This window comes from Nannospalax galili, unplaced genomic scaffold, assembly GCF_000622305.1.
Source record: "Nannospalax galili isolate Female #2095 unplaced genomic scaffold, S.galili_v1.0 scaffold187, whole genome shotgun sequence".
Lineage (NCBI taxonomy): Eukaryota > Metazoa > Chordata > Mammalia > Rodentia > Spalacidae > Nannospalax > Nannospalax galili.
Genome location: NW_008357584.1, coordinates 1913861 through 1937059, shown reverse-complemented (window position 1 = coordinate 1937059; position 23199 = coordinate 1913861). Strand labels below are relative to the sequence as shown.

The following is a 23199-nucleotide window of genomic DNA, read 5'->3' as shown; positions in this document are numbered from 1 at the left end:
ACACCAAACTAAATCTCCCACTCAAAACAGTAGGCAAATAAGGAGAGTTTTCCAGACAGCTGGTCAGTTACTTATGTGCATTCACAGCAATGATGACAGCATGCACAAGTCCCATGCAAACTCAAACCAGACAAAAGCCCAGCACAGACATGGGGAAGTGGGTAAGAAACTCAACCTAAGGAACTTTTGGCAACTGGATGGCTGGTTGCTGGGAGAGGAAGAGACAGTCTCTTACAGGGATGGGATTCTTGGTAGGTTATCTGGGCTCCAGTGGATAGACCCACACTGAAGGACATTTGGGGACACAAATTAGATTCTATAGGCCTTATTATATATATTATAAAGTACATTAAATTGGGCAGGGTACAGTAAGGGGAGGTACAAGATAGGGGAGGGAATCTAAATAACATCAAATTATGCTGTATGAAAATTACAAAAAGTTCAATAAAAAAGAAAGTCAACAGTAATTTGCAGAATCTTTACTGTGTGGAATCAATCTATGTAGGGGTGAGAATACTCAAACATTGCTAAAGCATTCTGAGCACACTTCCCCAATTTTAACAGAAGGTACGATTTTTATAACTGAGCTCAGACATCTAATGGACTTAAGTACTAATAATACTCTTATCAACCATTAGTAACATTATGAATGGCTCAGGAACTAACCAATTACAGCAATTTAAAATGATTAATATTTTTAAAACATAGGTTTTGATGGGTCACCTTATAAATGCCAGAAAATGTTGCCTAAGCTATCAAAATATAGAAGACATCAAGGTATGCTGTGATGTAAAAGTAGCACCTCATAAAACCTGACCAATATTTCATTCATGTGGCATAAGAAAAGTGCCAAGCTGGAAATCTGAGAAATTGTGACAATGTTCAACCTGAGACTCAATTAACATTTTTTAAAGTTTCATAACGTGTAATTTTACTGTGACAATGTAAGGTTCTTGAAAATCACAAGTATAAAATTAATGAAGAGAAAAAAAAAAATCAAGGCATCTGAACCAAACCAAGATTAGATCAAAACATTTATTTTTTGTTATAAAAACAAAAATAAATTCAAGCAGATAATGAAATAAACATTTTTTTTAAATATCCCATCCTGATTTCTCTGCCCTAGAATTTAGTATGCAGTTCAAGTTAAGATCCTTCCATACTTCAGGTGCTATGAAGTCTCCATCTTATAACCATGCTTCTCTAGTTCAGCGCTGGAACACAAGACAAAAAAGGGCATTATTAAGCTGCTGTCTGGTAAATCATAAAAAAAAAAAGTGTTTTAAAAAATATATACATAAATAAGCTAAGCCTGGGTCACTAGTTTAAAATATTACCAAATATCCTTATTTTAGTCCCTAAAAAGAAATCTCTAAGAAGGAAATTGGGTATAGGTCAATACAATAATTTTTAAAAATGTTTTTCCTTTAGTTACATTTCATTTTTCTCCTTAATCTTCTTACATATAAATCTACTTATGGAAGAAATGAAAGACTATCTGCCAAGTATCTTGCAAATACTATGCAAATGTTTTATTTTTAACCTATTTAATTATAAATTTTTGATGGTTTATTTTCCTTGTGGTGGTACTGAAGATTAAAATCAGCACCACATGCTAAGTGGGTGCTCTACTATTCAACTATCTTTTCAGCCACTTAAACAAAAATTGTGAGAATGGTCAAGTTCACATCAACTTTTACAAATTCTATAAGCATCCTAATACATGCAAGGGAAAGAAGTTTCTGTTCAATACCCGGGACACCTGGCTATTATTCCATGCAAAACAGTGAGTTACACCTACATCTTATACAAAAATTAAGTCAAACTGATTGAAGACCTAAATGTACGAGCTAATGCTATAAAACTCCTCCAAAAAAGCATAGTAACAAAAGAAAAATACACTGAATTAATAAAAATTTAAAAGCATAACTTAACAAAATACTTGGCACATGAGATATTTGATAAGGTTTTATACCAAAAACTATGCAAAGTGGTCTTATAACACAACAACAAAAAGACAATCTCATTTTATTATTTTTATAATTTTTAAATTCAACTTTTAAGAATTCCATACAATATATTTTGATTATATTTAGACTGCCCCCCCTCCTTGATTTCATGTATTCTGTCATACATGTTAAGGCCTATGGAGCTAGAGCCATGTTTTTGTTTCCCCAAATGTACTTTGGTGTGCGTCCACCCACTGGAGGCTGGTTAACAATGTTTGTGGAAATATAAATTTTTTTCAGCACCATAGAAAAGTTGGACACTTCTTCAAAAAGCTAAAACAGAATTACCATAAAATCCACAAATTCTACTTCTAAATATAATCCCCAACCTGAAAACAGGTGCTCAAATACATGTACATACATGTTCATAGCAGCACACTACTCCTGACAGATTAAAAAAATGAAAATATCCAAAAACTGATGAATATGACATATCCATACAGTGGCATATTATTCAGTCAGCACATCCTGAACAAAAATTATACTATGAGGCTGGATACAAAAAGATACATCTTGAATTACATCATTCATATGCAATGTCTAGAATAGGCAAATTATATATATTTGTAAACAAAAAAAAAGTAGACTCCTACAACTCCAACCTCCAAATTTGAGAATCACCAGTTAATTGGGTTCCCCAGCACTGTGATTCTAATTTCTGTCCATTATTCAATAATAGTTGAAAATGAATGCTGACAATTAAATTCATGAAAAAAAGTAAATATACTTCTATTTAACTACCTTTGTAAAAAGACTAGAAGGAACAAAAGTTGTATGAAGTTGCCTAAAGCTTTCCTGTTTAGAAACCCAAAAGATGAGGGTAGTATGTCTGATTTTACATAAAATCATTTCAGAAGTTTTAAGAGGACAATTACCTAAGCAAGTTACATATTCCATGTTCACAATTAATACTGAGCTTTGATTAAAAATCTGACTTCAACCTACCGTAACTGATTAGAGAAGTCATCCTCTACGTTGTCATCATCCCAGTTATCCTCCCAGACGTGTGCATCCTCATCTTCATCTAAGCCAGCCCAGTCTAAACACAGAAACCGATGTCTAAGTATTTCTCATACATTATTTCCACATATAAAAAAACCCTCAGAAAGTTTCCCACTGAACACCCCCACAACTCAAAAACAGCTAAGACTGCATCTAAGAAAAATCTTCCTCCGTACTCTCGAAAGTTTTGCTGTCTTGTTCTCTCACTCTTGGATTTGCACATAATCTAAAACAAGTTAATAGAAAACTGGACATGTTATGTAAACTTAATTTTTTGAGGATATTTATTTCACTGATTTTTCTTTATGATCATTTTTGTCAGGTCTATTTCATAAGCATTCAAAACATAGCATTAGCTGGATCTAGTGGAACATGCCTAGAATCCCAGTACTAGATAGGCTGTGGCAAGAAGATCACAAGTTCAAGGCCTACCTGGGCTACAGAGGGAGTTCAAGGCCAAATTAAGCAATTTAGTGAGACTCTGTGTCAAAACAAAATATATAAAAAAGAAAGGGTTGGGGACATTGTCAAGTAGCAAAGTACTTGCACAGTAATCTGAGGCCTCAGACACAATCTCTGCTGGCATTCAGCACCAAGAAGCCTGAAGCAAACTGAGTAGCAGGAAGGTATCAGCATAGAATTTAAAACTGTTAAGCATAAAAGAGACAAAACTGAGACACAGGTATTAAAAGGTAATTCAAGTTATAAACTATGGCCAATAAAATCTATATAAAACTCATATTTTGCCAGGTGTAGTCCCAAGCACTTGGGAGGCAGAGGCAGGCGGATTTCTGTGAGATTGTTGAAGCCATCCTGGTCTACACTGCGAGTTCCAGCCAGCTGGGGCTACTGGGAGACCCTGTCTCAAACAGTGTGTGCCCCCCACCGCCTGCAAAAACAACCCACAGGATGTCATATAACCAAGGTTGGCCTTAAGCTCACTATATTGGGGAAGATGACCTTGAACTTCTGATTGCCCCTACTACTCCACCTCCCAAATGCTGAGATTACCTGTATGTTCCATGAAACTCGAATTTTAAAGGCAAGAAAAACAAATACGCACTGGGTGGTGGGGGGGATGTTGCTGTTTTTACTTAAAAATTAAAAAAAAAAAATTCTTTTTCTTTCTTTCCTTTTGGTTTTAAAGGAGAGGCTTAGATTAAGAGTTCAGCTTTTGGGCTGCAGATATGGCTCAGTGGTTAAGAGCACTGGCTGTTCTTACAGAAGACCCATGTTTGAATCCAGCACCAACATGGTGGCTAACAACCACCTATAACTTTAATTCCTGGGGATCAAACACCTCCTATCCTCTGTGGGCAAGGCACGACATGGGTGCATTTACACAACTGCAGGCAATACATACACATAAAATAAAAATAAATTTAAAAATTAAAAAGAAAAAAGATTTCAGCTTTTACTTAGAACAATGAGAAAAACACATATAAATATCTTTAGGCATTCCAGCAGTGGATTAAGAAATATCTACTGGGGGGGGGTTGGGGAGACAGTGCAACTGGTTAAGTGTTTGCAGCACGGAAGAATACAGAGCTGAGTTCAGATTCCCAGCATCCACACAAAGCCTGGTGCTGTGACATGAGCCTGCACTCCCAGCGCTGGGGAAGTAGAGAAATAATCTGTAAGCTCCAGGTTTTGAGAGAGCTGACAGAGACAATACAGAGAATGACAGAGGAAAAAAACCTCTGAACCCCTGACACTAACTTACTGGCCTAAAGAAGGAAAAGCACAGAGGAATCACCCTAGAATCCATTCTCTGTGACTAAATCCTGCCTATTTAGCCCCTAAAATCATTCTGAAACTTATCCTCTATTCCTAGAACCTTTAATCTAGATAAAACATTCATATTCTGATAAAATCTAGCCTCCAGGATGATGTCACTTTAATCTTTTTTCATTTTAATGACATCAAACTATGCCAGAAACAAGAGTCTCTGTGCCCTTGCACTCCTACTTAGGCTAACCCAATTGCTGTACTCTTGATGTACCTTTACATTTTAACTCATACATTTAATATGTATTTGTTTTGAAAATATTTTGCCAGATGTGTGGTGGCACACACCTGTAATGCCAGCACTAAGGAGGCAGAAGCAGAGGATCATGAATTCCAGGCCAGCCTGGGCTACATAGCAAAATCCTGTCTTAAAAATACCAAAAAAGGAAAAAAAAATTACTTAACATTCTTTTAAAATTTTTTATCTATTATTTTTGTTTTATGTGTATGCATGTATTGCCTGCATGTGCAATGCCTGTGGAGTTCAGAAGAGGCTGTTGGATCCCCTGGGATTGGAGTGTTAGCTGCCACGTGAGTGCTGGGATTTGAACCCGGGTCTTCTGCAAGAACAACCAGTGCTCTTAACCACTGAACCATCTCTCCAGCCCTTTAACATTCTAATCTACTGGCATAATTCCACTAATCATGTCTTTAAGTGCTCTCTTATGCACATCCCCATGTGAAAACTGTACAATGAAGAAAGACCCACAAGATCTTCATTTTTATTTAGTCCCTAATTTCATACTTTACATTTTGAAACTGTTAAAATTATCTTTGGTATGTGTAGTGTGTATAGGTGATTTTGGGTTCAGTGCGTGTGCACCTGCATGGAAGCCCAAGACTAGGTCTTCTGCTCTATCACTCTTTACTTTATTCCTTAAAGCAGAGTCTCTGAACCTGGGGTTAGGCTGGCAGCCAGCAAGTCTCAGGAACCGTTCCTATCTCTGCCTCCCATAGCACTGGAGTTACAGGCAGGTTCAACCATGACCAGCTTTTTACATGAGTGTTAAGCATTCAAACTCAGGTCCTCATGGCACTCAACTGTGCCATCTCCCAGCTCCTGTTTAAAATTTGCTAATGATGAAATATTTCATGTTGCTCCCATCTCTTTGTATCATATTTTGAACCCACTATTTGGCTTGCCTTCTACTTCTGAACTTAATTCAAACAAGCACTCTTTATTTCACCACTAAATGGAACCATAGCTTCCTGGAAAACTAGTTGATTTCAGATCTGTGATATGAGAGTCACTAGGTAAGTTAAGAGACTTCTTTTTAAAAAGCATGTCAAAGCTCAGAGAAACTTGCTTGAAGAAATGACATATTGAATTTTTAAAACTCTGTGAGTCCACATTAGAGAGAAAAAGAGAGGTGACAATGTTCTTTACAGGTCTCAGTTATATAAATGTGAAAAGAATGACAGAATTAGAAATTCAACATTTTGCAAAAACTTTAATGCAACTTCGTAAAGGCTCAATCATCAGTATTAAAATTACAGGGTGAAAAATGAGTGGCTAACAGGACTGCTTATTCATTATAAAGGGGAAACAGAGAGGCTTAGTGACTGCCATCTTAACCAAGTGAGCAACACATTACCACAAGTTAGAACAACTGAACATGTGTCTCTATGAAATGCAGTAAGATGCCCATCACCTCTGCGGTACTCTGGCTAAAGTTCATCCTGAATCTATGTTAAGATAAATCTAGAAGGTGAAACTTTCTACAATTTGGGCTCTTCAAGTAAGAATTTTATTCATTCATTCATTCATTCATTCATTTATTTAATTTTTGGTCTTTTTGAGACAGGGTCTCCCTGCAGCCCCAGCTGTCCTGGAACTCACTATGTAGACCAGGCTGGCCTTGAACTCACAGAGATCTGCCTGCCTCTGCCTCCCAAGTGCTGGGATTAAAGGCATGTGCCACCACACCCGGCCTAAGTAGTTCATTAAAAAAAAAAAAACTACATTGATACAATAACCAAATATATCCAAATAAATGAAGTTAACATAGGACTGGGGCAAAAGTAACAAGGTTGTTTTATTAGTAAAATCTGAATATGGAGAGTGTGTGTTTGGGTATTATGCTATTATGCTATTTTCTAGGTATAATTTTGAAATAATTTGAGGAGAGTTTATTCTTTAACACATGCATGCAAGCATTTCAGTAATGAGTCAAGAATAATTTTGTTTACAATTTATTTGCAAACAGTTCACAAATATCTGTATGTAATATAGTTATATGATATAACAGATGTAACTGTGCATATACATTTATCATACATGAATAAATATGACAGGTGTCCGTTGTAATCTTTTCTGTGGAGTTAAAAACTTTCAAAATTTAAACATGAGAAGAGCTTATAAAAACCACCCTGGAAAATACTTCCTCTAGAAATTTGAGTATCAAAATATTGACATACTAGACAATTGTAATTATCAGTTATATTACATATGTCTCAGATCCATAGGAATACCATCCATCTCTTATACTTGAAATTCTAAAGGACAAACAGCACCTAGCATATGCAAAAGGTCATGAAAGATGCAACAAAATCCTAAATCACAAATTAACAATAAAATAAAATCATACACACACACACACACACACACATACGTGTCTGTGTGTGTGTGTGCAAAACTCGCTATGTAGACCAGGCTAAGATCTTGTATATTTTTGATTTCCCTCCCCTCCATCCAAAACCCAGTAATTCTTAAGTATTTTCTTTATTTCCTAACCATTAGTTTCACCTTAGTTGTCACCTATTAGAAACAGCTAGAAAGAGTTCAATCTTGTTAAGGTTTGAATCTGAAATGCTCCTATTTTGAACACTTGATCCCTAGCCTGTGGCACTATTCTGAAGGCTGTGAAGCTTTTGGGCGGTAGGCCTGGCTGGAGGAAGCATATCACGAGGACAAGACTTTTGAAGGTTATAACCAACCCTGGTCCAGTCCAGCCTCTCTACTTCTTAATTACAACCATGTGAACATTCCACTACCTCACACCACAACAGCCATGCTTTCTCTGCTATTATGGGCTGAAATTTCTCCCAATCTGTGAATCAAAATAAACGTTTCCTCTCTTAAGTTGTTCTGTCAGGTATTCAGTCACAGTATCAGGAAAATAACACAAATCTCAGAAGAAAAATAACTAAATAACAAAAGTATTGAGTTAGGCATATCTTATGTATATATATATAGAGAGAGTCAAAACTATCAACAATGGCTCATAATAGGGGCATTTTATTCCAAGTACATACTAGAAATATTTAATTTAAGAAGAGAGTAGTACTTTCAATTTTCTGGGTCCCCAAATCAGAAGAAACCAGATGCTGGGAGTCATCTTCACTATTGTTCCTCTCTCAACTATGTCTCTCCCATTTAACTCCTAAGTATCTCCAGTTACTCATCTCAGCTTCATTGCTTCTATCCTAATTTTGGAGAATTCCTTCATAGATTACATCACTGTGCCTTAGTTCCCTTATTAGGTATTCACGACAGGACCATTACATGAAAGTGGTATTAGATTCTAGGATCAAGTTTTAAATAAAAAATGAGCCTCAGAGATAAAGAGATAGCTCAGCAGTTAAAACTTCTTTGCTGCTCTTCCAAAGGACTGGAATTCAAATCCCAGCACCCATAATGGGTGGCTTACAACCAACCATCTATAATTCCAGCTCCACAGACACCTCATTTGTGTGGCAGACACACACACACATAAAAAATGTTTTCTTTTTTTTTCTTTCTTCCTTTCTCTCATTTTATATTATATTATATTATATTTATTTTTGAGACAGTCTCCTGTAGCCCCAGCTGCCTGGAACCCATAGACCAGGCTAGCCTTGAACTCACAGAGATCCGCCTGCCTCTGCCTCTCAAGTGCTGGGATTAAAAGCATGTGCTATCATGCCTGGCCATAAAAATAATTTTTTCAAAGGGAGCTTCAGACAGTAGATATGTTTCTCTATATCATTAAACCATCAAATCTCAATATGATTAATTTTCTAAATTCAAATTGAATAAAGCACTTCAAAATAATCTCAAGTTTGTTAATAAAAAAAATCTAGATTCTTCTATGTCAAACTTCAATGGAACAACTGAATTTACTTTTTTATAGCAAATGAGCACTGACTGATAATATTCGTCTTTTCTTCATATTCCCTTCAGTCTTACTATAAACTATAGTTTTGTGGCCATTTAGTGATCTTACTGAGTAATACAGAATTTAAAAAAATGAGAAACACTAAAGACTCCTTATTAAAATCCAAAAGAAACTACTTTGTTTAACTGCCTTGCAACAAAATTTGGCTTTGTATTTCAAGTTTTTATAAAATAGTCAAGACATGGTTATTTAAATATTATTGATGTTTTTTGAGCTACAGAAAGGTCTGAAAGAACACTCCACATTACCCATTTTGGTTTGATAATAATCATCATCCACTGTCACAGTCAAAAACAGAGAAGTGAAGATTATCTTAAAGAATGTATCAACTACTATCTTTCTCCCAATCTTAAACCTCTGGCTGTAAACACACTGCTTACAGAGCACATAAACAAGAAATGTCAAATACTTGTTAAGATACTTTTAGGAATCTTTACATACCCAAGGGAGTCTAAAGTTCAAAAAATTATTCAAAAAAGTAATTTGAACAATGACTTGATACTATGTTTTTCAGACAAGGGAGTGACATATGTCAGTCAAATTAAGATGAAAGTGTTTAAGGCTCTATAATTCCAAGATTACAGTCAGCCTGAACCACTTCTAACTAAACAACTTCCAAAACTATTACCTAAGTAGTTTCCCTCTGCACTGGTCCTAAAAGGGAAATGAACATGTGTCGAAGAACGCAAGTTAGAAAAATAAAATAAAAATATAGTATTTTCTGATAAGCTTATAAAGTCTTTCAAAAATACTGTAGAATTTTAATTGTCTTCAAAAGCAATTGCTTTTTCAGAAACACTAAAATTATAGGGTTCCAGAAACTTTTAATCCAAATTATTATTTGATTCAAAATGTTGACTTCAATATTGTTATTACTTGGTGTCATTCAATTGTCTCCATGATGGCTTTATTTATTTTTTTAACCATGAAAGGAAAAAGACATACTTGTTCATCTGTAACCAAAATGCTTCAGAGAATCACCAACAAAAAATATAACTGAGTCAATGACTTGTTTTATGGAATGCCAGTTTTTAATTTTAAAAAGCCAAAATCTTTTTGTTCCTTTAAGATAATGCCATTTTTAGTTTATCAAGTTGAATACTGATGAGTCTTTGGCATAAGAATAAAGCATATCTTCCTTCTTTAAACAACCATCTCATGTTCTAATGGAAGAGAAAGGAAAGAAAATTCTTAGAAAAGGAAATTGGCTCATGAAGCAAGGAAAACAGCACAGGCAAGCTTTGAGGAAGTTTACACAAAGATCCATGAAAACAGCTCTATATCCTTGGTGCTAATTTTTTTTTTTTTTTTTTTTTTTTTTTTTTTTTTTTTTGGTCTTTTTGAGACAAGGTCTCCCTCTAGCCAGGGCTGGCCCAGAGTCGCTAATGGAGACCAGGCTGGCCTTGAACTCACAGAGATCCACCTGCCTCTGTCTCTGGGATTAAAGGAGTGCACCACCACGCCTGGCTTTTGTTTTTTTTTTAATTTTTAAAATTAATTCACTGTGTCTATGTGTGTGGGCAAGTATGCCTCAGTGCATGTGTGGAGGGGTCTGAGGACTACCTGTAGGGAGTCAATTCTCTCCTTCAACCACATGGGTTCCAGGGATTGAACTCAGGTTGTCAGGTTTGGCAGCAAGCACCTTAACCTGCTAAGCCATCTCATTGGCCCACTCCTTGGTATTATTATATGGTTTTCATAATCATACTGTTGATTACAAAGATGGGAAAGTGGAGCAAATTCTTCATTAGTCTTATAAATGTGAATATGCTTTAAAAATTTAATACCTTAACCTAGGAGTAAGATGCACTAAAATTGATTTATATACTATTCTTCCAATGACCATAAATGAGAATCTGATAACTTTCATCCTATTCACATTTATTTATTTATTTATTTATTCATTTATTTACTTAGTTTATGGATGAAAAATCATGGTGTGTATGTGGAGGTCAGAGGGCAACTTGCAGGGGTCAGTTTTCTCCTTCCATCACATGGGTTCTAGGAGTAGAACTCAGGTTATCAGGCTTGGCAGCAAGCACCTTTACTCACTAAGCCATCTCTCTAGCCTGGTAACTCTTTTGAGTTACTATTTATTAAGTATTTAAAATTACTTGATAATAGCATTAAGAAAATTTGTAGTAACAAATCAGAAGCTATCATCTACTTTAGAGGGAAACTAAAGATTTTTCCTTAGTAACTAGGATTATGTAGGAGTGGTTCTGTAAGCTTAATAGTTTAATATCCCCATTCATCAATCCTTCATATCGCATATAAATGCTATGTCTGTCACAGTTCAACAAAAAGCCCAATGACTTTTTTTTTTTTTTTTAATTTTTGGTCTTTTTGAGACAGGGTGTCCCTATAGCCCCAGCTGTCCTGGAACTCGCTATGTAGAACAGGCTGGCCTTGAACTCACAGAGATCCACCTGCCTCTGCCTCCCAAGTGCTGGGATTAAAGGCGTGCTCCATTCCACCCGGCTTACAACAATGACTTTTAATTACATCCACTGCAATATATACTTGAATTGTATTTTAATTTTTAATTACAATATTATACTGATAACTAAGTGATTCTGTTTAACCTCTCATTTTTCATCTTTAGGGTGCTTTATTCATGTCTAATACTGTCCGGTAATATATACCTGATCTTATAAAATATGCACTTTACATTCAACATTAAATGCACTGCCAGAATTGTGATCAATTATTTAAATAAACACAGCTGTGTTTACTTCAATTTGTAGGCCTCCAGATGTGTACAGGTTTAAAAAGTACCATGTTTTTAGAAGAAATGGAAATAACTAATAACAGATATCTAATACTTAAATTTCTAGTAATTCTAAATTATTTAGGACTTTATTAGCTTTCCTCACATTTGCGAATCAAGAATTACATCTGTGACTAGCTTTAAATTTAACTGTGGCTACTAAGTAACTCACAGACTCACCCAACTATCACACTGACCTAAGTGTGAAAGGAATTTTCTCTTTCTCTTATCTTGTTTTTAAAGTTGTCCCCATCTTCTAACATGTTCCCAAATTTTTTTAAAGGCACGAAATATGCCCCGTTAGAGAAAAGTAAACAAGAAATTCCACTCATTACATTAAAGAGGCTTATAAATGTTTTGTATCAATTCTCAGAAGCATCAAATTGTCATTCCATAATAGATAAGTTATTCTGAGTTTAAACAAACCGAACTTCTTCAAATAAAAAGTGTGTGTACATACACAGAGCATTACATGATGAAAACATACCAAACTGTTTGCTCATCATCATGTGAGCATAAAAAACCGCAACATTACAAACAGCCCTATGACACTCACAAATACAATGAAGTCACAGCAACTCTACTCAGCTTGCAGGTATTCTTGCTTAAGACTATAAAAAACAGAATGAACTTCTTCTACACTTTCCTTTCTGTAGGCTATCCCAATGCAAACACATCCACACCGTATCCTACCAATCTAGTCTGTGTAGTACTGGTAGCACAGTACCCATGTTCTACATCTTTTCTAACAACCCAAAAGGCCAGTTGGAGAGCTTCAAAGCAAATAAGCAAAGCAAGCCATAAATGGCACAGCTCCAGGCCACTGATGAGTATTTAGTTATGTGTGGCAAGGAGTTTGAAACTAAGGCTCAAAATGACCTAAATAATCATTTATATATATATATTTTTTAATTCAGACAATTCTTTTCATTAACAATATCTGACAAAATGTTTACACTTTATTCTTTTTATAATTCAGTACGTTCAATTTTCTTTAATTTGATAAAGTTGCTAAAAATCGTCATTGTCATCTTCTCCATGCCTTCCTGCCCTAAGTTCAGCTCAGTTACCACATTGGCCCTGCTTCATACGACTCAGGTAATGGTCTCCAACCTAACCTCCAACACCCACATTCCTAGGCAAGTACAGAATGAGACCCCCAAGCTCTTCTTTTTGCTAGCACCATGTACAAAACTAGCTGCCGAAGTCAGTCAGTTCGGCCTCCTCTGGTATTCACGCACCCTCCTCACTTCAATCCTAACAACAATCTACCGGAGACTCTTTATTTCTCATCTGACTTATTTCAACAATTTGCCATTTAGCCTACCTGACTCTGCTTTTCAAATTAATTCTACTGTGTTAATGTTTCCCAAACAGACTACTGCCTAAGTGAGACAAATATATCACCGTCAAAAGCAAAATAAGTAAACAAAATTAAAAAACAACAACAAAAAAAGCAATTCAAATCTACTTAAGAATGAAGCCAAAAATTATTTTACTTAAGAGATTTCCAGGTTTAGATTCTAATTGCTTGCAGTTACAAGTACTATTTTCTTTTTTTAACTTATTTTTATTTTATGTGTATGAGTGCTATGCCTGCATGTATGTAAGTGCATCCGTGCCCTGCAGTGCCCACTGAGGACAGAAGTGGGTGTTAGATTCCCTGGAATTGGAGTTATCAATGGTTATTAGCTACCATGTGAGTGCTGGGATTTGAACTCGGGTTTTCTGCAAGAGCAACAGTCAGTGCACTTAACCACTGAGCCATTTCTCCAGCCCCAACAAGTTCTATTTCTTCTTAACTTTGAAAAAAAAAAAAAAAGCAAAACAAAACAAAAAACTGGGGAAGGGCATGCACATGCACCTGCCATGATATGCACATGAAAGTCAGAGGAAACATGGTGGAGTTGGTTCTCTTATCCCACCTTTATGTTGTTCCAGAGATCCAATTCAGGTCCCCAGGCTTGCATAGCAAGGCCTTTACCCTCTCAGCTTGCTTGCCCACAAGTACAATTTCATTTGCAAACAAAAAATACATACACTTTCCACCCCAAGTACCTACTTTTTCCTTCTTTTGGAAAACCCTTCTACCTTTCCATCTCTTGAAAGTTCTGTTCCAATGGTGCTGCCTCATGTTTTAAGTATATGGGAATAGGTTCCCTGTCTTTTGAACAGTTGTTGGACTTTATAATTAGCTGTCTTGTGTTCTGATATCCCAATACATACACAAAGGAAGAAACCTAAAGGAAATCTAACCAAAAGCACACTAGATAAAACAGACTAAATCAAAATTGCTCTAGTTTAACCATGGGCAGGTGTAGGGGAGGGGAAGGGAAGGGAAAAGAGAGTGAAGAGGAAGGGAGGGGAGACAGCATTAGCATGAAGCCTTAAAGAGTTTTTCTCCAGGATGAGCATTTCCAGAGTAAAAGGCACTGATCCTCATTCCTTAGCATTTAGGTACCTTACTACAAAGACAGATACCTACATAAGGAGTGAAATTTGCTTCAGTACAGTCTGGTTAGCTGTGACCTTGGATATTCTGTGTTAAACCCCAGGTATAAAGTCAACATACAGATGCTATGAGCTCTAAGAGAGATAAAGAGAAGCACTTAGGACTGGTGAAAGAAGCTAACATCATTCTCTCTGCACCTGTCAGGACCAGACTTACAGAAAGTAAATAACATTAAATGAAAAAATCACTTATTCCACCCAAGTGACTACAAAGATACTTGAGGGGTGAGAAATGTAAGCAGAGAAACATTTTCCAGAATAAAGACAATGCTGCAGCTACCAAACACTGAATGTACAATGGATCATACAAATTAGATAAAGACATTTGGTGAATTTAAATACTTCCAAAGATTAGTTTTTGTGATTTTTTTCATGTCTTTTCAATGCTTTCATAGTTCAGTTTTCAATGAGTAATATTAGCAACTGAGTAATATTAAACACTATGAAAATCACTATTGCTTATTGCTTGCTCACTCCACACAAGCACTGGAAGAGCTAATGAAGTGGTTTCTAAAGAATTTTTTTGTACTGCTTAATATTCTGGTTTATAACCCTCATTGCCCACCTCCTAAGAGATTATTCATTTTGATCTGCATGTATCTCTAAACAATAGGTGCTATGTATATACACATGTCCTGTGTTTCTACTTTTTGAAAAACATTTAATAGCAATGTTTTACTTTTTATCTACAGAACACTATACAATAAATCAGAAAGCTAACAAGTTTAATTTGAATATACTCAAAGTTACTAATTAAAATAGCTATGAGAAATAGTTCAATTTCTAAATAATACCAAAGAGCATCCAAAATCCTAATTCCTAACAAACATTAGAGAAGAGAGGAACAAGAGGATCAATGTTTACTATATAGGAAACTAATGCTAAGCTCTTTGTTGGGCACTTCATATTTCTCACTGTTTTGGGCTGAATGTTGGTACCCCCCTCCCTAATTCCTATGTTGAAGCCCCAACTCCCAGTGTGATGGTGTTTAGAGACAGGGCTCTAAAGCAATAATTAGGAGTGAATGAGATCAGGTCATGAAGGTGGTGCCCTCATAATAGGAGCCCTAAAAAAAGAAGGCAGCTTTCTCTTTCACCAGGAAATCAATGTGTCAACACCTGGATCTTGAACTTTCTACCTTTCAGACTGGGTGAGAAAATAAATTGTATTGTTTAAAGCATACAGTCTATAGTATTTTCTCATGGTAGCTCAAGCAGTCTAATACAATTAGATAAACCTTTTACAACTCTAATAAGCCTTATCATCCATAAATTACAAGTGAGAAAACTGAGGATTAAGAAGGCAACAATTCAAAGAAAAATGTAATGGTCATCAACACAAAATAAGGGGCTAGTAGATGGCTCAGTTGGGTAAAGTGCCTGTTTTACAAACATGAAGACCTGAGTTTGGATCCCCAGTATCCATGCAGAAAGCTGGTGCTGCGTGCAATTCTATCCCAGCACTGGGGGAGGCAGAAACAAGAGGATCCTTGGGGCTTTGCTGGCCAGTTAGTCTTGCTGAATTAGTAAGTTTCAGGTTCAATGAGATCATATTTCAAAAATAAGATGGAGAGAACTAGAGGAAGGTCTATGGCATCAACCTCTGGCTTCCATATATGTGTGTGTGTGTGTATGCACACAAGTAAACATGTACACATGCATACCCCACATAAAAAAAAAAATCACCCAAAATACAATATCATTTCTCATCCATCAGGTTGGCAATGATTAAAATGTTTAATATCTAGTGCAAGTAGGCCTAAGGGAGAAAAGGTGAATTGTAAATGGAAACATACATTGACATAATCCTTCTTAAAGGAAAATTTAGAATGTATGTATAAATTTAATATGTACCTTGTTCTGGATGAGGTATAAGAGCCCAGGCTGATGAAAGAAAACACTTCTGTGAAGTGGTAGCATGGTGTGGTTGGTGTGTCACAGCCTGGATGGAATGAAGTCATCCACACTAGAGTGAGGAAGGAGAGCCGTGATATATAGAATGCTGAACTCAAATAAGGTGAGCAAGTCTTCAGAGGCCAGCAGGAAAGAGGATGACAATACATTTAAGATACAGTAGCCAGGTATCTTACTATTAAAGAGGGTTACAAATGTGGGAAAGATGGGTGACCTACAAAAAACCCTGTGGTGTTGAACTCCAATTGGAGATATCTGTGTAAAGTCATGGTTTTATACATTGGCACCTACATATACACAACTGTATGTTCTCTAGTTCCTTCTAGTGGGAGCAGTACCATCCTAAAAGCAATGTGCACAACTGGTATCAAGACCCTGCTTTTTAGCATTGTTTTCTACTCAAGGGCTAGATTAGGGAAATAAAAGATTAGCTTCAAACACGTGGTGTTCAAATGCTAGAAAATGCACAGAGATTGATGGGGACATGTCAAAACAACGCAGAAGAAAGCTTGAAGGAATTCTCCATATTCAAATATGGGACAATCTAAGAATAAAAATAACAGTAGTAAGTTATAATGCACTAAATTAGACTCCATGACCCCACACTAATATAAATAGGTAAACAGGTAAATACACAAATAGATAAAGGTTTGGTGGTTAAAATGAGTATTCACATGGTTTCAAATTCCGTTCCCACAAAACAGCTATTAATTATTAAGGGAAGTGAAAAATCTAACAATGGAAAAGCTTGACAGACATCACCTTCACATACGGATCCAAATGAAAGTTAGTAACAGAAGTAAGGAGCATCATGCTCCACCTGATAGGATGTAGGGAGAACACAGCACCATGACTGTGAGATTCTTGCCAAGGTGCAAAACCAGAATCTAGTCATGGAAAAATGAGACAAGCCCAAGTTGAAGAACATTCTACAAAGTAACTCGCCTAAAGCTTTCCTAAGTGTCAAGATCACGAGAGCCAAAGACTAACAGAATAAACACTCTAAAGAACAATAAAGAGATAAGCCAACTATTTAGAGTCTGAATCAAGATATTAACGGGATAATTAGAGAAAGACATCTCAGTGCTGAAAGGAATCTCAGTATTAGGTGATAGTAATATGTCAATATTTTACCTTCTAATTTTGATGGTATTATGGTTAAATTTGTTCCTAACACACATTTAAGAACTCAGGGGAACTGGCCATCAGGTTGGCAACTCTCAAAGGTTTTGAAAGAAATGTTTGCTTGTGTTGTATTTTTAACTATTCCAAAAGTTTAAAAAAAAAAAAATGTTTAACAGTTTTTAACCGCTGTGGGGAGGGGAAGTGACAATGGGTTCTTTTTACTTTTCATTACATACTTTTTTGTAGACTGAAATTTTTATTCAACGTAGTTACTTGTACAGTTAATCTAAGAACTTTTAAAGAAATTCAATGATTAGTATTAGTAGATATGCTAAAAGCTTAAACATCCAATAAGGTTAGTTCCACCAGTCTGGTACTTTTAATTATCATGTGCTATGTAGATAAGGCTTGGTACAAAAACAAAATATTCTCAGAAAAATATTGACTAGATATATATTTTGTTCCTTAAACTAGTTGATTAAACTATGATCACAGAAAGTTTAAGATTATGTGTATATTATTTTTTTCTCATCCTTTATATATCATAACAAACCTAAACAGACCTTCATCACTTGCTTAGGCTTTCTCATTTTTTCTATCTAGTTTAGAAAATATCTCCATTCCCATATCCTTTTAACATCTTCCACATTCTCTCTCTCTTTTTTTAAAATAATTATGAGACACAATAGCATTAACAAATAAATTTTTCATCTGTTGTGAGACTTCTTTTCCTGGGTATACTAAGCAATGCTTACTACCTTTCAAGGTTCTAGAGTCGAGCCAATGTTTGATTAAAGTTTTACTAGGGAACCAAGGAATTTATTGAGCTTACTTACCGAAATAACTGAGGGGTTGCTGAGGTGTATGTATGGCATGAGGGTAGCCTTTACCCAGTATGAGTCATGCCTTCTCTTCCTAGCCTTCCCCAGATTGTATACTTTAGCCCTCCCCAAATCCAGGAGGCCATGTGTGATTAGGGTCAAATTACATTCAGTTGGCTGGGAAGAGTGGCTAGATAATGTTTTCCTTCTTGAAATAAGAGTTATACAATTTGGGAGTCTTTTAGATAGAACCCCTGAAGAGGTACTCCAATTGCCTCACCCTGCATCCCTGTTCAGCATGGAAGAAGCCAGAGCAGTCTGTGTCCAGATTCCCTACTGGCAATTTGGGTAACCTCTTCAGAGGATGGTGTGTTAAGAACTTGCTAGGCAGTCAGGGTAGAAAGACCCCAAAGAAAAGTAGCCAGTTTCTTGGCTAAAATTCACAATGTCCTTGGGCCTCTTAGCAACCCACTCTGTTCCAAAAGCCAAAAATGTTGAAAATATTTGGGAACTTTTGTCTAATCCTTAAAAGATTTTAGGGTTACCTCTTCAGAAGGGGGAATGTTAGAATACCCAAAAGCCCCACAGAAAAAATTAGAGAAGAGTACATGGAGCTATCAGAAAAAAAGTGATGGGGAGATATGGGAGGAGTTGGAGGGGAGGGAGTGGGCATGGATTTAATCAAAACACCTTATATGCATGTATGAAATTCTCAATAAATTATTTATTTAAATAATAAATTAAAAATATTTATAAAAAATAAATAAATAAAAAAGGAAAAAAAAAGTTTAAGAATGACAGATCTAAACACAGGTCTGCTCCTAGAATCACCATCCTGGATTTTACAACTTACATCTTTGAACACAATTCCCAACAATGGACATTCAATAGGTACTCTCCAACTTACTATACAAACTGAATACTCTTTGTATTTTTAAAGATTTATTTTATTTTTAATTATGTGCATTTGTGTATCTGTATGTGAGTATACACATGTGAGTACAGATGCCTGTGGTGCCACAGGCATCTGCTTGAGTTGGAGTCAGAGGCAGTTGTGAGCTGCCCAACATGAGTGCTGGAAACTGAAGTTAGGTCCTAGGCAAGAGCAGTGCATACTTTAAAATACATACATTTTTATTTATTTTTATGTTACATGTATGACTGTATTGCCTGCATGTATGTAAGGAACCTGTGTCATGCAATGCCCCCAGAGGTCAGAAGAGGAATAGTTATAAGATGGTTGTTAGCCATCATGTGGGTGCTAGGAATCAAATCTGGGTCCTCTGCAAAAGTAGCCAGTGCTCTTAACCACTGAGCCATCTCTCCAACCCAGAGTATATACTACTTTTAACTACTCTCTTTTCAGTCCTAAATATTTTCTTCCAAAGTTATAGTGACATAAATTCTCCATTTCATGCTATCTCCATGTAATTAACTTAAATGTTTGATAATGTTGTTTGCATGACTTCTGCAGTAGACTTAATAACAGTAAACAGCAAAACCGTTTTGTACTAGGTAAACTGACTAACAGTATCTGAAGTAGTTAATATTGGTCCTATCTACCTTTTATATTTAAGATCCTAAAAATCCTTCTGATGACTACTTAGGACAGTTAGAATCCAAAGTTCATGCAAATATTTCTTAACACTGTTCCTGTGAGAATTCTTCCTCACATAGGTCTATGTATATAGCACACATTTAAAATCCTTGGCTTAGGAGTGGTAGATGACCACAAGGGAACAGTTTTCCAGGCTTCTGGGAACTTGCTCATATTGACTTATACCAATGGTGATGGCATGCACAAGATCCATGCAAACTCAAACCCAATAAAAACCCAACATGGAACTGGGGACATGGGCAAGAAGTCCCAACCTCAGCTGAGAACTACTGGCAGTTGATCATTGCTTGGGTAAGAGAGAGTTGGTTTTTAAAGGAGGGAAGAGACATGACTAGGTTCCAGTGGATGAACCCACAACAAGGGTCTGGGTAACAAACTTGACCTGATAGGCCTTAACATATATGACAGAATGCATGTGATCTGGTGGTGGGGCCATGGGGGGGTGCAGATAGGGAAGGGGAGTCTAAATATGATTAAGATGTATGAAATGTACAAAAATTCAATTAAAAATATATTCAAAAAACATACTGTGAAAACCAGAAAACAAAGGATAAGGAATACTTTGAATATTTAAAGACATTCAAATGTAAAAAATGAATTTGTTTTTCAAACTTAAAAATATTTATCCTAAAGGACTAACTTTGCTTTTATAAATATTGACCAATATCATCAACAAAAAAAAAAATAAATTAATAAAAGTTTTGGCTTCTGAACTGGGCATGGTGCACATACGCCTTTAATCCGAGCAACTGGGAGGCAGAGGCAGGCACAAAGACTCCCACAGACAGACAATGACTAGTCAAACCATAAATACATAACTCAATAATGGCTTACTTGTGACAGGCTCTATACAAGATAACTCAGAGAATGGTCAGCACCACTCTGGAGCACACTCAGACTAACAAAGTAAGTACTTGAAGTAAGGTATCCTATAGAAGGCACAGGTGGTAATAGACTGTCTTAACCAGAAAATTTTTCATTTGTTCTGGCAGTGAGTTTGCCAAAGGCATGTTTGCCACAAAAGAAAAAAGAACTTTTCCCAAAAGGAAGGAACCTGAAAGTAAGTCAGGGTAATGATAACTGAATAGAAAACTCAAATACCAAAAATTCAAAATTGGGCACTGTTTTAAAGGGATCTTGGTGAACTCTACCCAGTCTGACTCAGTAGATCTAGGTTGAGGAAGAGTCTCTGTCTCCCATAAACAATGGTAATGCCAAGATGGTGATCCATGTACCCCATTTCTAAACAGCAACTGAGAATCTAAACCATGACAACATCAAACTGTGAAAGAACACGTACGGTGTCAAACAAACAAAATGGGTCCTTTGATGATACTTGTCCAGTTTTTTTTTGTTTGTAATCAGTTTTCATTTGGAAATATTTAGATGTTTCACCCAGTGGGTTAATGGTGTTTAGCAAAATCTCCCTAATTCAAATTAGAGAAAGTATATTTAACTGAAAAACTAGAGAACAGACAGAACCTAATAAAGGTATTTTAAATGTTATTTCTCATTCTAAATATAAAGATTCCTCAATGAATTAGATTCTATATACTCAGACCTAAAGACAACACATATATGAGGTGGTGCTCAATATTAATAAACCAGTCAACTGTACACCCTTGTCTTTTGCTTTTCCTTAACTTTACTGAGATTTCTAAAAACTATGTAACTGCTAACATTTTGACCAGACTGCTGCTGAAAACAAACTTTGAAGGACAAAAACTGATGAAACTTGCTGAAAATAATCTAGTACATCATCAAGTAGTTACCACTATATCCTTTCCTCCTTATTTTAAATAGCTACATTTACTAAATGTACGGGGGTGAAGTTAGGATGAGGGGTGAGGGTGGTCAGAAAGAAGGACCTTTCAGATCCTGAGCTGCCATCTTAATGGCAAAGTTTTTTGGTTTTGTTTTTTTTTTTAAACATTTCTGAACCTGTTTCCTAAGAATGGGATGCTAGATTATATAATGTAAATCAAGTGTCTAACAGTGTATCCTGTAGTAATAAATAAGCAATAAATACCACCTGAAATACATAGTTCAAGAATTTGACCCTGCCCCAAGCCAGTTTTCTACCAGAAACTCTATATAGGAGGATTATGAACCAACCTGGAAAAAAAGAAAATTACTGAAAGGATAATTTCATTACCAAACAATATATTATGGAGTATGTAACTGGAAGGAAATGTGCTTTGAGTCTGAGATGGTGCAATATGCACACAAATGTTCTCTTTCACAAAAAATAAAAGTTCATTATAAACAGAATGTTCTGGCTACGTGGTTTTATGCGCAATGGGATCATGATAGAATACATAACTTAGGACATTTCAGTTAAGTGATAATTGCTTGATACCAACATATGTGCACACCATTAATAATTCCCTTCCTACCACCTTTAGAAAGGCTATCCAATTTATCCTGACAAGCTCAAGGTAAATAGTTAGGAACCTTACTCAACACAGTTAGCCGCTAAAGTAGTCAAAACCTAACTTGGCAAAAGAGATCGCACAAACAGAACTTAGTGCAGCTAAAGTTGAGAGCTTTGATGTAGCAGGGCAGGTGTCTCAATTCCAGTTTCATCATTTCTAGCCAAATACAACCAACACTGGGCTTGCTTCTTACAGGTTCCAAACTTCAGTTTCTTTATCTGAAAAATGGCAAACAGCATTCCTACTTCTTGTATTTGTGAAAATGAATTATGCTAGACTTACACTGAGATTAGGGCAACCTCTCAAATACTAGTTGCATGTAGTTATCTACAGTGAGAAAACGAAGGCGTCTCTGGTTTTGAAGTTAACAGAACGTAGAAGTTTGAGAGCTTTACACGCCTAGGCTTATGTTAATTCGAAGTGAGCACAAATGGTAAGAAGAGGCGTTCAGGCAAATCCGTAATGGGCACACCACACATGATTCTGATCTTACTTCCCAGGTCATTTACACCGTCCTAACAGCGAGTGGCCGGCTACTTAGAGACATCAGTCCAATTCTGGGGAGGGTTAACCAAAGGAAGGCTTGGCGAACCCCCAGAGAAACAGACTGGGAAGCTCGAACTGGCCCAGGCTGAGGAAGAACAACCACGTTGTACGGGTGAGGGTGAGCTCGGCCTGACTCCTCCCAGAGAGGCAGAACCCACCAGGCTCGCCAGGCCGCTACCGCGACCCCGAGCCGGGGCTCCCCAGGCCACGCTGGGCAGGCGCCGCGGGGCAAAGAGCCAGGCCCGCCACGCAGCCTCCACCAGAGGCCCGAGTCACTCGCGGCCCGGCCCCGGCCGTTACCTTCGGCAGGAAACTCCTCGAACTCGTCGTCCTCTTCCAGGAGACCCAAGTCTACCGGCTGCTTTTTCTCGGACATGGCGCGGGCCCAGGCCCCACACCTCTCAGATATGGCGCAAACTTAGAAGTCCAGGTAGTCCTTAGCCGCTGCAGACACCGGCGCAACCATAGAGTCTCGCGGGAAGAGCTGCCCGGGCAGCGCAAGGG

General features: G+C 36.7%; 1 protein-coding gene across 1 annotated transcript; it reads right to left on the bottom strand.

Moving 5' to 3' along the window:
* Positions 1–1021: 1021 nt before the first annotated feature.
* On the bottom strand, positions 1022–23191 carry Sem1 (SEM1 26S proteasome complex subunit). Its single transcript, XM_008855218.2, has 3 exons — positions 22996–23191; positions 2955–3048; positions 1022–1214 (listed from the first exon to the last, which is right to left on the bottom strand). Exons 1-3 carry the CDS (start codon positions 23069–23071, stop codon positions 1172–1174), a joined length of 213 nt encoding a protein of 70 aa, XP_008853440.1. The 5' UTR covers positions 23072–23191; the 3' UTR covers positions 1022–1171.
* Positions 23192–23199: the final 8 nt, after the last annotated feature.